This window comes from Rhinopithecus bieti, unplaced genomic scaffold (genome assembly GCF_001698545.2).
Source record: "Rhinopithecus bieti isolate Rb0 unplaced genomic scaffold, ASM169854v2 scaffold_13617, whole genome shotgun sequence".
NCBI lineage: Eukaryota > Metazoa > Chordata > Mammalia > Primates > Cercopithecidae > Rhinopithecus > Rhinopithecus bieti.
In genome coordinates, this window is record NW_016807714.1 from 1,538,479 (window position 1) to 1,555,040 (window position 16,562).

The 16,562-nt window shown below is 59.2% G+C and overlaps 3 protein-coding genes across 17 annotated transcripts; 1 reads left to right on the forward strand and 2 right to left on the reverse strand.

Moving 5' to 3' along the window:
* Positions 1-566: 566 nt before the first annotated feature.
* On the reverse strand, positions 567-3,854 carry CATSPERQ (catsper channel auxiliary subunit theta). The gene is made up of 6 exons (XM_017883507.1): positions 3,097-3,854; positions 2,872-3,022; positions 2,534-2,628; positions 2,246-2,441; positions 2,071-2,156; positions 567-1,820 (listed from the first exon to the last, which is right to left on the reverse strand). The coding sequence occupies exons 2-6, from the start codon at positions 2,888-2,890 to the stop codon at positions 1,641-1,643; spliced, it is 576 nt and encodes a 191-aa protein (XP_017738996.1). The 5' UTR covers positions 2,891-3,022; positions 3,097-3,854; the 3' UTR covers positions 567-1,640.
* FBXL6 (F-box and leucine rich repeat protein 6) lies at positions 3,676-6,906 on the reverse strand. Its single transcript, XM_017883493.1, has 9 exons — positions 6,422-6,906; positions 6,019-6,177; positions 5,830-5,893; positions 5,381-5,512; positions 5,199-5,306; positions 4,994-5,107; positions 4,694-4,925; positions 4,214-4,460; positions 3,676-3,923 (listed from the first exon to the last, which is right to left on the reverse strand). Exons 1-9 carry the CDS (start codon positions 6,820-6,822, stop codon positions 3,776-3,778), a joined length of 1,605 nt encoding a protein of 534 aa, XP_017738982.1. The 5' UTR covers positions 6,823-6,906; the 3' UTR covers positions 3,676-3,775.
* A 17-nt stretch (positions 6,907-6,923) lies between these two features.
* Positions 6,924-11,769, forward strand: SLC52A2 (solute carrier family 52 member 2). Of its 15 annotated transcripts, none has more exons than XR_001887561.1 (7): positions 6,940-7,456; positions 7,575-7,814; positions 7,917-8,784; positions 8,881-9,004; positions 9,089-9,311; positions 10,245-11,359; positions 11,441-11,769. XR_001887561.1 is itself a non-coding variant. In XM_017883506.1 (6 exons), the coding sequence occupies exons 2-5, from the start codon at positions 7,685-7,687 to the stop codon at positions 9,299-9,301; spliced, it is 1,335 nt and encodes a 444-aa protein (XP_017738995.1). In that variant the 5' UTR covers positions 6,924-6,981; positions 7,579-7,684; the 3' UTR covers positions 9,302-9,311; positions 10,245-11,769. The 15 variants fall into 15 exon arrangements, 12 of the variants coding, with proteins under 12 accessions (XP_017738995.1, XP_017738994.1, XP_017738983.1 ...); XR_001887562.1 differs by having other exon boundaries at positions 10,245-11,337; XR_001887560.1 differs by having other exon boundaries at positions 10,245-10,400; positions 10,714-11,767.
* The last annotated feature ends 4,793 nt before the right edge of the window (positions 11,770-16,562 follow it).

Below are 16,562 nucleotides of genomic sequence, written 5' to 3' on the forward strand. Positions count from 1 at the left end.
TTTATTTTATATTTTATTTTATTTATTTTATTTTATTTTATTATTTGAGATGGAGTCTCGCTCTGTTGCCCAGGCTGGAGTGCAGTGGCACGATCTTGGCTCACTGTAAATTCTGCCTCCCGGGTTCACGCCATTCTCCTACCTCAGCCTCCCAAGTAGCTGGGACTACAGGCGCCCGCCACCACGCCCGGCTAATTTTTTGTATTTTTCGTAGAGACTAGGACGAGGTTTTACCATGTTAGCCAGGAAGGTCTCGATCGCCTGACCTCGTGATCCACCCGCCTTGGCCTCTCAAAGTGCTGGGATTACAGGCGTGAGCCACTGTGCCCAGCCAATTTTATATTTTTAGTAGAGATGGGGTTTCACCATGTTGGTCAGGCTGTTCTCGAATTCCTGACTTCAGGTGATCTGCCCGCCTCGGCCTCCCAAAGTGCTGGGATGACAGGTGTGAGCCACCATGCCCAGCCTATCTTGAAATTCTTAATGACTTTATTTTATTTTTATTGTTTATTTTATTAGAGACTGGGGTCTCACTATGTTGTCCAGGCTAGCCTTGAATTCCTGGGTTTAAGCTTTCCTCCCACCTCAGCCTCCTGAGCAGCTGGGACTACAGGCATGCACCACTGCACCCCACTTAACTTTCTAACAATGGGCTCCACATTTTCATTTGGCATGGAGACCTGCAAATTACATAGCTGCTCTTGGTTGGAGGGACGTTCAGCTGATAATTCCTGAAGATCCGGAGAGCCAGGTGCCGCTTTCCCTGGGACCCCATGGCCCACAGCCTTCTCTGCTTCCACAACAGCCCCCAGCACTCAGGAGGCCTCAGGTGCTGCAGTGAGAGCTGGGGGATCCACTAGAGAGGGGAGCGTGGGCCTGGGGTTCTAGCAGGCATGGTGAGCAGGTGTCAGGGACGTGGGCCTGGGGTTCCAGGGGGCACGGGGAGCGGGTGTCAGGGTTGCGGGCCTGGGGTTCCAGTGGGCATGGGGAGCAGGTGTCGGGGCACTGCACATCCTCCCTCCTAGGAGGCCCTGTACCCTGGCCCGGGACTCTCACGCCCACCCCCTTGGAGCAAGCGGCAGCAGCTTTGTGGCTATTGGGGCAAGCATGCACCTCAGGCACAGGGCTTGTTCTCTGGCCGCACCCCACCCCATTGCTGGTTAGAATAGCAGCAGACACCAGATCCAGAATGGGCCAGATTCTGACTTCTGGATTCCACGCATTGGTCAGCACCTCTGAGGTCAGGTAGGACAAATTAAGTGCTGCTGGCTGAGGGGCCGGAGTTCCCAGCCTCTCTAGTGATGGGCCCAACCTCAGAGACCTGACTATATACCATCACTTGCTCCTAGCTGTTCCTGCCTTCAAACCCAAGCTGTGGGGTTTGCTTCAGTCAGCTGGAAGGCATTGGCTCTCTGAGGTCCTAGGAGTGTGCAATAGGGGAAGACCTAGGCATCAGAGTGCCTCCCCTGCCCCCGAAATGACCCATGTGGAAGCTGAGGCAGCTTTATTGAAAGGAAGGTCAGTGAGTGGGTCTCACAATTTGATCTGCCCCAGAGTGGGGCTGGGAGGTTACCGAGAACGCAGTCCTGGGGTGGAGGAGGCCCTCAGAATCACACCTCCAGGTGTCACACCTCCAGGTGTCACACCTCCAGGTTGGACTGAGAGGAGCTGGGCTTGTGACCCGCGGGGTTCTTACGCATCACGGTACCGGCGCTAGGGGGTGGCCAGTGGCGAACCACGTGCCGGTAGGAGGTGGCCAGGTAGTCGAAGTAGTTGATGTTGAGTTTCCGGGCGATGTAACGACCCAAGTATTCCATTTGCTGTGGAAGCAGGTGGCACTCAACTGGGGCCGGGACAGGACAGACCCCGAGTCGCCGTCCAGGCGTCTCCTTCCCCTACCAGGCAGCATCCCCAGTCCTGCCCGAAGCCCTGGCGCCCTCTCCGGCCCCCAGCAATGAGGACTGCATTGTATTTACCCTCTGCGTGAGGAAACGGCCCCACCCAAAGACCTTAAACAATGATCGGTGTCATCCTGCTCCGAGAGAGGGCGCGTGTCTGGGCGGAACCCACCTCGTAGCGCTCCGACAGCTGCACCAGCACCAGCGGCTCCAACCTGTGGCCGCCGAGGACCAGCTGGAAGAAGCACCTTCCGTAGGCTGCGGGGAGAGTGGATCAGCCGGCCTGACCGCCCCTCTGACCTCCCAAGCGGCCTCCCCGTCCCTGGCCCACCCTCCCGGCCAGTCACCGTCGGAGTTGAGGGCCAGGCGCACGTAGACCAGGTGCAAGGGGCCCTGGCACACGGTGCGGCCCTGGATGGAGAAGTGGTACACGCCGCGCGTGTGGTTCAGCACCAGGCGGCGCCGCGGCAGCGACGAGATCACTAGCCACAGGCCCACGCCCACGCCGTACGCGAGGAAGACCCAGGTCTCCTGCTTCTGTACCTGCGGGCGCCGCAGGCAGCGTCTGTGCTGAGCTGCGCGAGGCCGGCCCTTGGGGGAGGAGGGCGATGGGGGTCGGGCCCAGGGGCTCACACCTCTCTCAGGGAGCCCAAGCTGACCAGGACCACGCAGACGACAAAGAGCAGCATCCCCTTCCACAGCGTGTCCAAGTAGTACTCGAGCACGAACACTGGGGGCGGCGCGGCGCATGAGGACGCCCCGGCCCTGCCCGCAGCCGAGGGTGGCGGTGCCAGGGCTTGGCCCTGACTGGCTGGGTCCGCGCAGGGCTAGGGGAGGCGGTGTCTCGCCTGAGGTGTCTCCGCCCCCAGGAGCACCGACTGGCCCCGCCCAGGGCCCTGGCTCTGCCCACCTGGCTCCGCCCTATTCAGGCCCGTCCCCGGACCCGCCCCGCCCCGCCAAGCCTTGCGCGCACCGTTTGGCTGCTGCTGCATGAATGGGTAGAAGCTATTGTTTTTGAGGCGCCTGGCCAGGTGGCGCTCCGGACAGGAGAGTCCTAGGGACCAGAGCTGGAAGCGCCAGCCGATGGAGGTCGCGGGCAGGCTGCCGGGCCTGGCCTTAGGGATCTGCGTCAGGCAGAGGTGGTCAGCCTGGCCGCTCGCCCGCTGCCGCCGCCCACTGCCCACAACGACGCTCCTACCTGGGTGAGCAAATTCTCCAGGGCTGCAGGCCCAGGAAGGAGCAGGAGCTCATAGGCGACTGGCAGGGCAGCGAGGCCAGGGAACTGCCCAGGGTGGACCGCGCACGGGTTCTAGAACTTCTGGGCAGGTTCTAGAAGGGGCCGCTCTGTTAACCACCTCTTAGGGAGTCCGGGGTGAGGTCGTGTGGTGGGCATTAACTTCTTGGCCGTCCATCCACTGGAGGCCCCCTGTATGGCCTGTTCACAGTCCTCATCTGAAGGGTGGATGGATGGACACCCCAGGCCTGAGCTGGAGAGAAATTTGCAGGCAGTGACCCCTCAATGAGCCCCACAGCTGGGCGGGGCCCCACCTCTCCCCCCACATGCAACCACAGACAAGCTCACCAGTGTTCCTGAGGGTAGAACACACACACTGGAGACAACAGTGGGCAGGCAAAGACATGGCCACCTGCAGGCCTAAGAGCCCATGGGGCAATCCTGACCCCACAACACACAGGCTCTGGGTCGGCTGTAGCCCCAGTGGCTCCATCAGATATAACCCGTTGCCCAACCCTACCCTGAGGACCACACACATAGAGCTCCCAAAAACGTTTTATTTAAAAAAAATGCTCAAATATCTGAAATTGGGCAAAGGTAGGGGGTGGGCAGGCGGGCTGAGGTGTCCTAGGTCTGTGGCTGCCTAGCTGGGCAAGGGGCTGGTGAGCAGCTGCTCCAGACACCACTGGACTTCCTCCAGGCCCCGGTAGGCCCGCTTCAGACCCCGGGGAAGGCAGCGGCAGGACTCCAGGTTGAGGTAGAGCAGGCCTGGGCAGCTGCTGATCACAGAGCTGTGGGGAGGGCAGGCCACGGGAAGTTGAGCTGTTGCCCCAGAAGGGCTGGGCCAGGCTAGGGAGCTGTGCCTGCTGGTGTTCCACACCTGGCTCTGCCACCCATAGCCACCAAGGCCAAGCCCAGTTCCCCCTGGTGTCCCTAAGCCCACCCCACACTGGGGCTTGGACAGTATGCATGCCCCTCTGACCCCTGCAGCTCTCAGGCCAGGCAGGACACTACTTCCAGGCCCCAGGCAGATGCGGTGACAGCCACTCTGGCTCCAGGGACTGGGGTAGGGGATGCTGACCTGACTGTGCTGGGTGTGACCCGGGTGCCCCTGAGGTTAAGAGAGCACAGGGCTGGGTGTGAGCCCCCAGGGGTGCTTAAGAAGGCAGCCAGGGCCTGCTCCAGGTCCTTCTCACTGAAACCCTGGCCGCTCAAGTCCAGTTCTCGCAGTGTATGGCACCACTTCTGAGTCAACAAGGGGCTGCCCTCCTTGGCTAGAGTCAGCCGGTCTGACGTGCCATACAGGCCCAGATGCAGCTGCTCCAGCTCTGCAGTGAGAGGAGTGAGCATAAGCTGCAGGGCGACAAGGACTCCCACAACTCACCCGCCCAGCCACCACCCAGGACCGCTGACCCTGGCACGGCACAAGGGTCCCGACACCTCACCCATTCAGCCACCACCCACACCTCACCTGCCTGCCCACCACCCAGGACCACTGACCCCAGCATGGCACAAGGGCCCCCACACCTCATGCGCCTGGCCACAACCCAGAACCACTGACCCCGACACGGCAGATCCTGAAGGCCAGCCGGCGTAATGCGCGCACAGCCACGAAGATCCAGTAAGCGCAAGTTGGGAGAGCGGTGGAGTAGGCGGCCCAGGACCTCGTTGCTCACAAAGTTGCAGGTTGAGCTTGCCAGGCAGAGTTCCTCCAGGCTGGGGAAACCTGGTCCGGGAGCCACCCCTCGTCCCAGAGGCTTGGGCAGCCACATCAGGTTCAGCAGCCGCAGCACCTGGGGGCAAGGCCCAGGCTGTAGATAGGGGAGCATATAAAAGGTGGGAGAGGCAGGGCGCCAGGTACCTGGAGCTGGGGGCAGCCTTTCTGCAGAGCCTCAACAGGCAGCTGAAGGGGAATGCTGTTACGGTTGATGCCGGTGCTCACCTCCAGGACCTGGAGCTGGGGGCAGCAGCTGCCCTGCAGAGGTGAAGGGAAGGGGGTCACAGGGTCAGTGGCCTGGCAGTCCGCAGCTCAGCATCTGGCTGTGCTCCCACCAGTGCCAACCTACCAGCAGTGCACCCAGGATGGCTGTCGTCTGGGAGCTGTAAGTCAGCCACAACTTGCGCATTCGGGACCCTGCCTCCTCCAAGAAGCTCACCACAGCTGTGGACTCCACCTAGGGTCCCAATACAAGAGCACTCGTCACCCCAGTCTGGGCTTTCTCAGGGCCCCTTGGGACACAGGGCTCACCATGGAGTGCTGTAGGTCCAGGCTATGGAGCTGGCAGCAGGCTTTGGCTAGCATGACCAGAGCATCAGCAGTCACACCGTGGCAGCCGGAGAGCTTTAGGAAAGTGAGCCGAGGACAGGACTCGCCTACCAGCTGCGGGGAGACAGAGGGGCAGCTGGGGTTGGGAGAGAGCAGGCTAAGATCCACAAGGGAAACAAACAGGTGGCTGGTGCCAACCCCACTCTATCGCCTTAGCTGTGACCTCCTTTCTGCCCATGCCAGGCCTACTTGGGTGTCCCCGCCTCTGACACCTCCCTGCTGGAGGAAACAGCAGGAAAGGAGAACCAGGCAGGCAGGCAGGCATCCCCATGGAGCAGCGTTGGGCCCCCAAGGTGCCTGACCCACTTCCTAGAGTACTCAACAGTCCCAGAGGGTCACAGCTGGTGTGCAGGGCAGCCTGGAGCTCTCACCTTCAGCACGGGGTATACCTGAGACTTCCAGTGGATGAGGGTCAGCCTCTGGAGCTGTGAAAACCTGGGCCGACAGCAGAGGCAGAGCTGCACTAATGTTCCCACACGAGTCCTTCCCACCCAACACCTTGGTGCAGGGAGACAGAAGGAGCCTGGAGCCAGGGGACAAGGAAAGAGGGAAACCCTCACCGATTAGGCATAAGCCACTCCAGGGAAGCAAGGAGCTTCTTCTCTGCCTTGACCCTGCCCTTGGCAGGCCGGCCGGCCAGCGGGGACGACAGGGTCACGGTGTGCCAGAGTGCGGGTTGGGAAGCGGCCTCCTGCCAGCGGCGGCACACGCGCGCAGCCCTGGGAGGACAGCGTGCTGAGGATGCCGGCCCCTTCGTAGGCGATACCCCCTCTCGCAGCGCAGTGGACATCCCGGCTCAAAGCCGGGCTCCTGGGACTCCAACTGGGCGCCTAAGGGGCTGCGCTCTCGGGCGGAGGGGTGCGCGCTGCGATGCTTTCGCCCTCCGCCCCCGCCCGGGCCACTGCTCGGACCACGTCTGGCCCAAGTCGCTGCGCTCGGCGACGGGCCCGGCAGCAGAGTTACCTGCCGAGGAAGGGCATGGGCCCGTCCGCCGCCACCAACAACCCGAAAATCTGCACCAGGATTTCCAAGGGAATGCGGTCTCCCCAGCCCGCGTCGGGCCCTTCCTCGGGCGTGGGCGCGGGTACGGGCGAGGGCGCCGGGTCGGGCCTGAGCGTGGCCTTGGGCTTGGCCGCGGCGTGGCCCGGGGTCGGCTGCCGGGGAGTGCGGCGGGCAGCGCGCCGCTGTGCGCGGGTCCGGGCGGGTCCGGGTTCGGACAGCACCAGCAGCATGCTGTCGGACGGAAGCAGGTGGTACCCCGAGCCGCTCGGCGCCAGCCGGTCCCACCACCAGTCCTCGGCCGAGCGGGCCCGCGGCGCTGCCCGAGCTCTGCGCCGGACCTGCCGGGAGGCCGGGGCAGCCATGACCACCGACAGCCCTTGGGGCAGCTTCAGGGAGCGGAACGGGCGGGGCTTACAGACCGACAGCCCCCCGACTCTTCTCAGCGCCCGCCCGCTGACCCGCTTCCGGGGCGGGACTTCCGGCCGTGGGCCATGCCGGGGGCGGGCCCGGAGTTGCGGCGGGTGAGTCCGGTGGTGGCTGCTGTCCGGTCCTGCGCTGTCTGGACTGAGGTGGCGTCCCTGGGTCGGACGGCGGCGTCCTGGCGTGGCGGGAAGCCGGTACTAGAGCGGGAGCGCACTGGGCGCGGGACCGGGAGGCGCAGGGACCGGACGGCTCCCGGGTCGCCCACCTGAAGCTGGTGAGAGGGCGGCGCCCCTCCGGGCAGAGCCGCCCCGGCCACTCCCCTGGGATCTGACTTGGCTCCTGCGGTCCCGGGCGCCTCGAAGCCCTGGGGCGTGCGTGGCTCCTGCTGGTAGGCGCCCTGTCCCCGTGTCCGGCTTGGGGTGGTGGTTGCGGTGACTCCAACCCCGCATCTCCCTGGAGAGGAGGTCTCCACTCGCTCCTTCGGCCTCCTCCCCTGGGGCCTCAGCGACTCAGGCCGGCTTCCTGGTTCCCTACCTGCCGGCGGGTCCCGACGCTGGCGGGCGGTGCTGCTGGGTACGTTTTAGCCAATCCTCCCCATCCCCGCTCCTGCCCGGGACTTCCGCAGTTCCCCTGGTCTCACCCTGTTCTGATTCCGGCTCTGTATCCTGCCTAATTGTCTGCTTCTTTCAAGCTAGAAGAGGTCTTCAGTTCCCAGAAGAGCCAAAGCGTCTCTGGACCTAGGTGGGAAAAGAACTGGCTGTGACCTTTGCCCTGACCTGGAAGAGCGCAGCCTTGGGCTGAATGGCAGCACCCACGCCCGGCCATCCGGTGCTGACCCACCTGCTGGTGGCTCTCTTCGGCATGGGCTCCTGGGCTGCGGTCAATGGGATCTGGGTGGAGCTACCTGTGGTGGTCAAAGAACTTCCGGAGGGTGAGTGGGAGGAGGTGCAGGTGTGCCCAGGAAGGTGGGCTCTGTCAGTTCTTCTTCCCTTGGGCATCGTGCCCCTGACATGGCCTCCTCCCTTCCTTGCAGGTTGGAGCCTCCCCTCCTACGTCTCTGTGCTTGTGGCGCTGGGGAACCTGGGTCTGCTGGTGGTGACCCTTTGGAGGCGACTGGCCCCAGGAAAGGGCGAGAGGGTCCCCATCCGGGTGGTGCAGGTGCTGAGCATGGTGGGCACAGCCCTCCTGGCCTTTCTGTGGCACCACGTGGTCCCAGTGGCAGGACAGTCGCATTCCGTGGCCTTCCTAGCACTGGCCTTTGTGCTGGCGCTGGCATGCTGTGCCTCTAATGTCACTTTCCTGCCCTTCCTGAGCCACCTGCCACCTCACTTCTTACGATCATTCTTCCTGGGTCAAGGCCTGAGTGCCCTGCTGCCCTGCGTGCTGGCCCTAGTGCAGGGTGTGGGCCGCCTTGAGTGCCCGCCAGCCCCCATCAACGGCACCCCTGGCCCCCCGCTCCACTTCCTTGAGCGTTTTTCTGCCAGCACCTTCTTCTGGGCACTGACTGCCCTTCTGGTTGCTTCAGCTGCTGCCTTTCAGGGTCTCCTGCTGCTGTTGCCACCACCATCTGTACCCACAGGGGGCTTAGGATCAGGCCTCCAGGTGGGAGCCCCAGGAGCAGAGGAAGAGGTGGAAGAGGCCTCACCATTGCAAGAGCCACCAAGCCAGGCAGCAGGCACCACCCCTGGTCCAGACTCTAAGACCTATCAGCTTCTCTCAGCCCACAGTGCCTGCCTGCTGGGCCTGTTGGCTGCCACCAATGCACTGACCAACGGCGTGCTACCTGCTGTGCAGAGCTTTTCCTGCTTACCCTACGGGCGTCTGGCCTACCACCTGGCTGTGGTGCTGGGCAGTGCTGCCAATCCCCTGGCCTGCTTCCTGGCCATGGGTGTGCTGTGCAGGTACACAAGGGCGCTTCAGCCCCGTGCGGGTGGAACTCAGGGCTGGGAGCCAGGTCCTGGCACAGTCAGCCCTGACACTCTGCTCACTCACTGCAGATCCTTGGCAGGGCTGGGCGGTCTCTCTCTGCTGGGCGTGCTCTTTGGGGGCTACCTGATGGCGCTGGCAGTCCTGAGCCCCTGCCCGCCCCTGGTGGGCACCTCGGCAGGGGTGGTCCTCGTGGTGAGCACAGGGGACGAGAAGTGGGGCGGGGCATTGCCGCGGATCAGGCACATCTCACGCTCAGCTGCTTCTGTGTCCCCTCAGGTGCTGTCGTGGGTGCTGTGTCTTGGCGTTTTCTCCTACGTGAAAGTGGCAGCCAGCTCCCTGCTGCATGGCGGGGGCCGGCCGGCATTGCTGGCAGCCGGTATGGCCATCCAGGTGGGCTCTCTGCTCGGCGCTGTTGCTATGTTCCCCCCCACCAGCATCTATCACGTGTTCCACAGCAGAAAGGACTGTGCAGACCCCTGTGACTCCTGAGCCTGGGCAGGTGAGGACCCCGCTCCCCGACGCCTGTCTCCCTCAATGCTGCCACCATGCCTGAGTGCCTGCAGCCCAGGAGGCCTGCGCACCGCTACACTCGTGGACACCTACACACTCCATAGGAGACCCTGGCTCTCCGGGGCGGGGGCAAAGGGCAGGGAGCAGGCTTGGAGCCAGGGAGCGGTGGGGGCTATAGGGTAAGCCCCTGAGTCTAGGACCTACCTGTGGTTTGCGTAATAAAACATTTTTATTTAATGAGTTGGCATTAATTCTTTGAGCACCTCTCTCTGGGTGGATGCTTCCCTGAACTAGAGCCCTGGCCGGGCCTATTTAACAGGGGCCACCTCTCCCCAGGCCCTGGGCAGGTCCTTACCCACCGCAGGCTGGTCTCACAGATCGTACAGTCATGCTCTCTGAGCCCAGACTCCCCCACATTCCTTCTTGGAACTGCCCTGGGCTCTCTGGGCACACAGGAGCTACCAGCTTCGGTGGTCAGAGGAGTAGAGGAGCCTCTTCCCAGCAAGGCCACTGCTCCACGAGCACCTCTCAAGGGCATTAGGGTCAGTCAGATGGGGCTGCAATGTGCTGAGCCCCCTGTCCAGCCTTAGCCCTGGAGTGACTGCTTGCCTGCTAGCTTCCCAGGAGTATCCTGCTAGGGATTTATACCAGGGGGGTTGGTGTGCAGGCACTGGGGTACTCAGTGAGGGGGACTCAGAAGAGACAGAGTTTAAGATTTTAGCCCGTCGGGACCCTTTGGCCTAAGTATTGCCCCCTCCCCTGAGCCTCTAGTCTCTCAGTGCCAGCTCCTCCTGCAATCAGACCCCCAAAGGCCCCAAACCCTTTCTTCAGGCAGATTTGGCTACAGCTGCCTTCTCCCTGAGCTGATGGCACACTGCCCCGGCCCTGAGCAGCCTGGGCCTGTAAGTGTTGGCATCTGCAGGGAACAGGACCTCAGCACTGACCATGGCCTGTCCTGGGCTTGGTGGTTCTCGGGCATCCACAAAAAGGGCTGGAGCTGCAAAAGAACTAATTGAGAGGAGCCCCTGAGCCTGGCAGCAAGGATCTGGAAGAAAGTGCTGGGGGAGGCCGTGCCAAGGTAGGAGCCTGGCTTTCTTCACCTTGTGGGCAGCCACCCCAGGGAGGCAGGACCCCGAACTGTGAGCAGTATGACGGGCCTGGCAGCAAGGCCCATTCTCACAGGCAAGAGGCCCCACTTCTGCAGAGGAGCCCCTGCAGCCGCAGGCAGTGTGCGGGCGCTGGGGAAGGTGGGTCTGTTCCTGCTGCCCAAGCTCTGCCTGCGACGGTTTGGCTCTCTGGAGGCCCTTTCTGAGTGTCCTTGGCTTGGCCTGCATGTGGGCCTTCGAAGGCTTGGACTTCCTTCCTGCTTCTACTCCCTCCTATCTTGGCAGGACCATCGGAGGCGGAAAGAACCCCCGTGACCAGGAAAGCCTCTGGTCTGGGGCCCCATCAAACCTCAGGGCCAGGCCAGCTCCCAGGGACTCAGGAACCCCAGCTCTGAGGGCAGAGGCCACCGCCAGCTCCAGCCCTCTAGGATGCTGCCCCCTGAGGCTGGGCCCCTGTCCAGCTGACCCGGCTGCTTCCCTTTGGGGGTTGCAGGTGCTGAGGGCTCTCGTGGGTGGAGGCTGCAGGTTGAGTGAGTTTCAGAAGTCACCTGGTAAGAGAAGAAAGCTTCTGAGGGAGGATGAGGACAAGGATGGGACGAGGTGGGTGGTGTTGGTGGCACGGCTGTGGGCAGCAGGGCTCCTGGTCCCATGCTCGCCCCCTTCCCCTCATCGCTCTGCCCCCACCACTATCAACACCGATGCTTGGGGCCTGGCCTCTCCTGTCCACCCTGGGCTGGAGGCCGGTGGAGCCACCTCCCAGCTTCTTCCTGTCTTCCCTCCCATAGGGCAGCGATCAAAGGCATCCATGGAGCCTCTGCTCTGTGCCACACGTGAGCCGCACTACCCCGGGCTGCAGAGGAGCAAGGTGCACAGGCCTGAGTGAGGAATCCCCTGCCTTTTGAAGTCTCCGTGAGCTTCCTGCCCATGCCCAGTAGGAACTGGGGCAGGGGTCAGAATAATAATGGCAGGAAGGTGCCTCGGGGCCGAGGCCTTGAGCACTGCTCACTTACAGTTTCCCAGGGCTGAGTCCAGGGCCAGAGCTGGGCCCCTGGGAGGCAGGATAGCTGCACAGCAAGTGACCAGAGGTTCCGACGCGCGAAATCCTGCCCGAGAGGAATGTGGAGGAGATGCCATCCTCCACCAGAAGGCAGGAGTGGAGCCGGACCCGGTACCCCCCACTGTCCCCAGAGGGTGGTCCCGAGTAGGAGCAAAGCCTGCAACTCACTGTTCCTTGTCTCACTACAAGGAAAAGTCTCCTGGGCTCCTCACAGCAGAGAAGGGGCCAGGTGCAGTAACTCACGCCTGTAATCCCAGCACTTTGGGAGGCCGAGGCGGGTGGACCACCTGAGGTCAGGAATTCGAGACCAACCTGGCAAACATGGCAAGACCCCGTCTCTACTAAAAATACAAAAATATACCAGGCGTGGTGGCGAGTGCCTGTAATCCCAGCTACTCGGGAGGCTGAGGCACAAAAATCACTTGAACCCAGGAGGCGGAGGTTGCAGTGAGCCGAGGTCGTGCCATTGCACTCCAGCCTGGGCGACGAGCAAAACTCCATCTCAAAAAAAGAAAAAAAAAAAACAGCAGCAAAGGGCCAGCCAGGCTGTGGCCACCACGTGCAGCCGCCACTCCCAGATGTGTGGCCATCCCATCTGATGCTGCTCTGGTGCGTGTGGGCACAAGCCTTGCCGGCTGTGATTGAGCTGCTGACCGAAGAGCCTTCCCCTCCTTCAGTTCTGTAGTTCTCTGCCCAGCTTAGTCCCTAGACGGGTACAGGTGACTATGGGGTGAAGGAACAGTGCACCCCTTGATTTTTTGTTCGTTTTTTAGAGATCGGGTTTCACTCTGTTGCTCAGGCCTGAGGCTCAAGTGAGGTCGAGGACTCAAATGATCCTCTCACCTCAGCCTCCTGAGTAACTGGGACGGCAGGCATACACCACCACCCTGGCTAATTTTCTTTTTTTCTTTTTTTGAGACTGAGTCTCACTCTGTCACCAGGCTGGGGTGCAATGGCACGATCTCGGCTCACTGCAACCTCTGCCTCCCAGTTTCAAGTGATTCTCCTGTCTCAGCCTCCCGAGTAGCCGGGATTACTGGCGTGTGCCACTACACTCAGCTAATTTTTGTATTTTTAGTAGAGACGGGGTTTCACCATGTTGGCCAGGCTGGTCTTGAACTCCTGACCTCAGGTGATCTGCCGGCCTCGGCCTCCCACAGTGCTGGGATGACAGGCTGAGCCACCGCGCCCAGCTGAGGGCTTGTCTCTGTCAGGATGTTTTCTCATATCTAAAACCATCTTGGGCCAGGCACCGTGGCTCACACCTGTCATCTCAGCACTGGGCAACATAGTGAGATCCCATATCTACCAAAAAATTAAAAACTGGCTGAGCACGGTGGTGAGAGCCTACGGTCCCACTTACTCAGGAGGCTGAGGCAGGAGGATCACTTGAGCCCAAGAGGTCTAGGCTGCAGTGAGCCTCGATTGTACCACTGCACTTCAGCCTGGGTAGCAGAGCGAGACCCTGTCTCTAAATAAAATACATAAATGATCTTGGAGATTCCCCAGAGGTTGGTCCTTTCATCTCCTGCCCTTGATTCTCAGGAGCTCTTCTGGAGCCGCCTCACTTTTCATGGCAACACAGGTATTTGCATGGTGTCTTGTGGGCGGAGGATTACCCAGGTGCCGAGGCAAGAGACTGAAGGCACAAACTGTTTCAGTATGATACAGAAAATAGACTAAGAACAGTCATAATACAAATTAGATATAAAGATGAGCATGGACAATTATCAATCATTATTATAAACATTAATCATTAGCTTTTTTTTTTTTTTTTTGAGATGGAGTCTCGCTCTGTCACCCAGGCTGGAGTGCAGTGGCCGGATCTCAGCTCACTGCAAGCTCCGCCTCCCGGGTTTACGCCATTCTCCTGCCTCAGCCTCCCGAGTAGCTGGGACTACAGGCGCCCGCCACCTCGCCCGGCTAGTTTTTTGTATTTTTTAGTAGAGACGGGGTTTCACCGTATTAGCCAGGATGGTCTCGATCTCCTGACCTCGTGATCCGCCCGTCTGGGCCTCCCAAAGTACTGGGATTACAGGCTTGAGCCACCGCGCGCGGCCTAATCATTAGGTTTTCATATGACTCTCTGTTGCATTACTAATATAACCTAGGAATAACTGGCGGGTATAGGGTCAGGTGCTGAAAAGATATTGTGAGAAGTGACCTAGAAGGCAAGAGGTGAACCGTCTGTCATGCCGCATAAGGGCCACTTGAGGGCTCCTTGGTCAAGCGGTAGTGTCTAATGCCAGTGTCTGGGAAGGCACTCGTTACTTAGCAGACCGTAAAAGGGAGTCTCCTTTCCTTGGAGGAGTCAGGGAACGCTCTGCCCCACCAGCTTCTTGTGGGAGGCTGGATATTATCCAGGCCTGCGTGCAGTCATCTGGAGGCCTAAACCCCTCCCTGCGGTGCTGTGCTTCAGTAGTCACTCTCCTCGTCCACTTTCATGTTCCTCCCGTACTCCTGGTTCCTCTTTGAAGTTCGTAGTAGATGGCGGTAGAAGAAATAGTGGAAGTCTTAAAAGTCTTTGATCTTTGTTATGAGTGCATAGAAGAAAACGCTGACGTATGCCGCCTTCTCTCTCTGCTTTGGCTACCTAAGAGGTCAGGGCCCCCTGTCCTATGATCATGTGACTTGCTTCGCTTTCTCAATCTCTTAGAAGATTCACCTTCCTTACCCTGCCCCCTTGTCTTGTATGCAATAAATATCAGCGAGCCCAGCCGTTCGGGGCCACTACGGGTCTCCGCGTCTTGATGGTAGTTGTCCCCCAGGCCCAGCTGTTTTCTCTTTATCTCTTTGCCTTGTGTCTTTATTTATGACAATCTCTGGTCTCTGTACACGGGGAAAACACCCACAAAGCCTGGTAGGGCTGGACCCTACAGTGTCTTAGTTCGTTTTGTGCTGCTATAATGCCACAGACTGGGTAATTGATAATAAACTGGGATTTATTGGTTCTAGAGATTTGGAAGTCCAAGAGGGAGGGGCCACATCTCATGAGGACCTTCTTGCTGCCACCTAACATGCCGGGAGGCATGTGGCTGGACGGAAAGCTGCCAAACTTATCCTTTTATAAGGAATCCATTCCCGAATTAATGGCATTAATCCCTTCATGAGGGTGAAGCCCTCAAGACATAATCACCTCTTAAAGGCCCTACCTTTAAGAGGGTAGGGTGGCTCACGACTAATCCCAGCACGTTGGGAGGCCGAGGCGGGCAGATCACAAGCTCAGGAGTTCAAGACCAGCCTGACCAACGTGGAGAAACCCCATCTCTCTAAATATACAAAATTTGCCAGGCGTGGTGGCACATGCATGTAATCCCAGCTATTCGGGAGGCTGAGGCAGGAGAATCGTTTGAACCCGGGAGGCAGAGGTTGCGACGAGCCAAGATTGCACCACTGCACTCCAGCCTGGGACGACAGAGCGAGACTCTGTCAAAAAAAAAAAAAAAGGTCCCATCTCCAATACTGCCACATTGGGGACCAAGTTTGTAATCCATGAACTTTGGGGGACACATTCAAACCACAGCACATAGATTCAGTTAAGAGACTCTTCTTTTACAGAATACAATTGGACGAATTGGTTAGGCCACCAAGGCCTTGCTCAGAGTGTCCTATGGAGAGTTCTGCTCTTTCACTGCGGATGACCAGCTGCTGCTGTGGACCTTGGGTTGCTGTTATGAAGGAGTGCCTGCAAATTCTCCTGAGGGTGCAGGACCCAGGCCTTGCAGGTGACCAGGAAGGTGATTTCCTGGCAGGCCCAGGAACATAGAAATTGACCCATGATAGGTATTGCATTTCTTGCCTCTGCAAACAAGCAAACAATACAGGTCCACTCTGATATTTCTTTTTTATTTATTTATTTATTTATTTATTTATTTTGAGACAGTTTCACTCTTGCCGCCCAGGCTGGAGTCAAGTGGTCTCGGCTCACTGCAACCTCTGCCTCCTGGGTTCAAGTGATTCTCCTGCCTCAGCCTCCCGAGTAGCTGAAATTACAGGTGTCTGCCACCACCCCCAGCTAATTTTTGTTTTGTTTTGTTTTTTGGGACGGAGTCTCGCTCTGTCACTCAGGCTGGCGCAGTGGCACGATCTTGGCTCAATGCAACCTCCACCTTCCAGGTTCTCCTGCCTCAGCCATGTGAGTACCTGGGACTACAGGCGCGTGCCACCACGCCCAGCGAATTTTTTTTTTTTTGTATTTTTAGTAGAGATGAGGTTTCACCGTGTTAGCCAGGATGATCTCGATCTCCGGACCTCGTGATCCACCTGCCTCGGCCTCCCAAAGTGCTGGGATTACAGGCCTGAGCCACTGTGCCCGACAATTTTTGTATTTTTAGTAGAGACAGAGTTTCACCATGTTGATCAGGCTGATTGTGAACTCCCGACCTCAAGAGATCCACCTGCCTCGGCCTCCCAAAGTGCTGGGATTATAGTCGTGAACCACTGCACCCAGCCTCAATTTGATATTTCTTATGAAAACTTCCAGCAAAGCAAACATAAGGTGGCCTATATGGTACATTTACACTCTTTCTGCACCTGTGTAAATAATTGGACCACACTTGCTGACATCAGCTTCATTTTATGGCCTAGTGTGATTTATTTTTTATTTTATTTTATTTTGAGACAAGGTCTCACTTTTTTGCCCAGGCTGGAGTGCAATGGCACAGTCTTGGCTCACTGCAACCTCCACCTCCTGAGTTCAAGCCATTCTCCCACCTCAACCTCCCGAGTAGCTGGGATTACAGGCATGGGCCACCACGCCTGGCTAATTTTGTATTTTTAGTAGAGACAGGATTTTTCTGTGTTGGTCAGGCTGGTCTGGAATTCCCAAATTCAGGCGATCCACCTGCCTCGGCCTCCCAAAGTGCTGGGATTACAGGCATGAGCCACTGCAGTCAGCCTTTTTTTTTTTTTTTTTTTTTTGAGATGGAGTTTTGCTCTGTCGCCCAGGCTGGAGTGCACTGGCACGATCTCGGTTCTCTGCAACCTCTGCCTCCTGGGTTCAAGCGATTCTCCTGCCTCAGCCTCCCAAGTAGCTGGAACTACAAGCATGCACCACCATGCCCAGTTAATTTTTTTT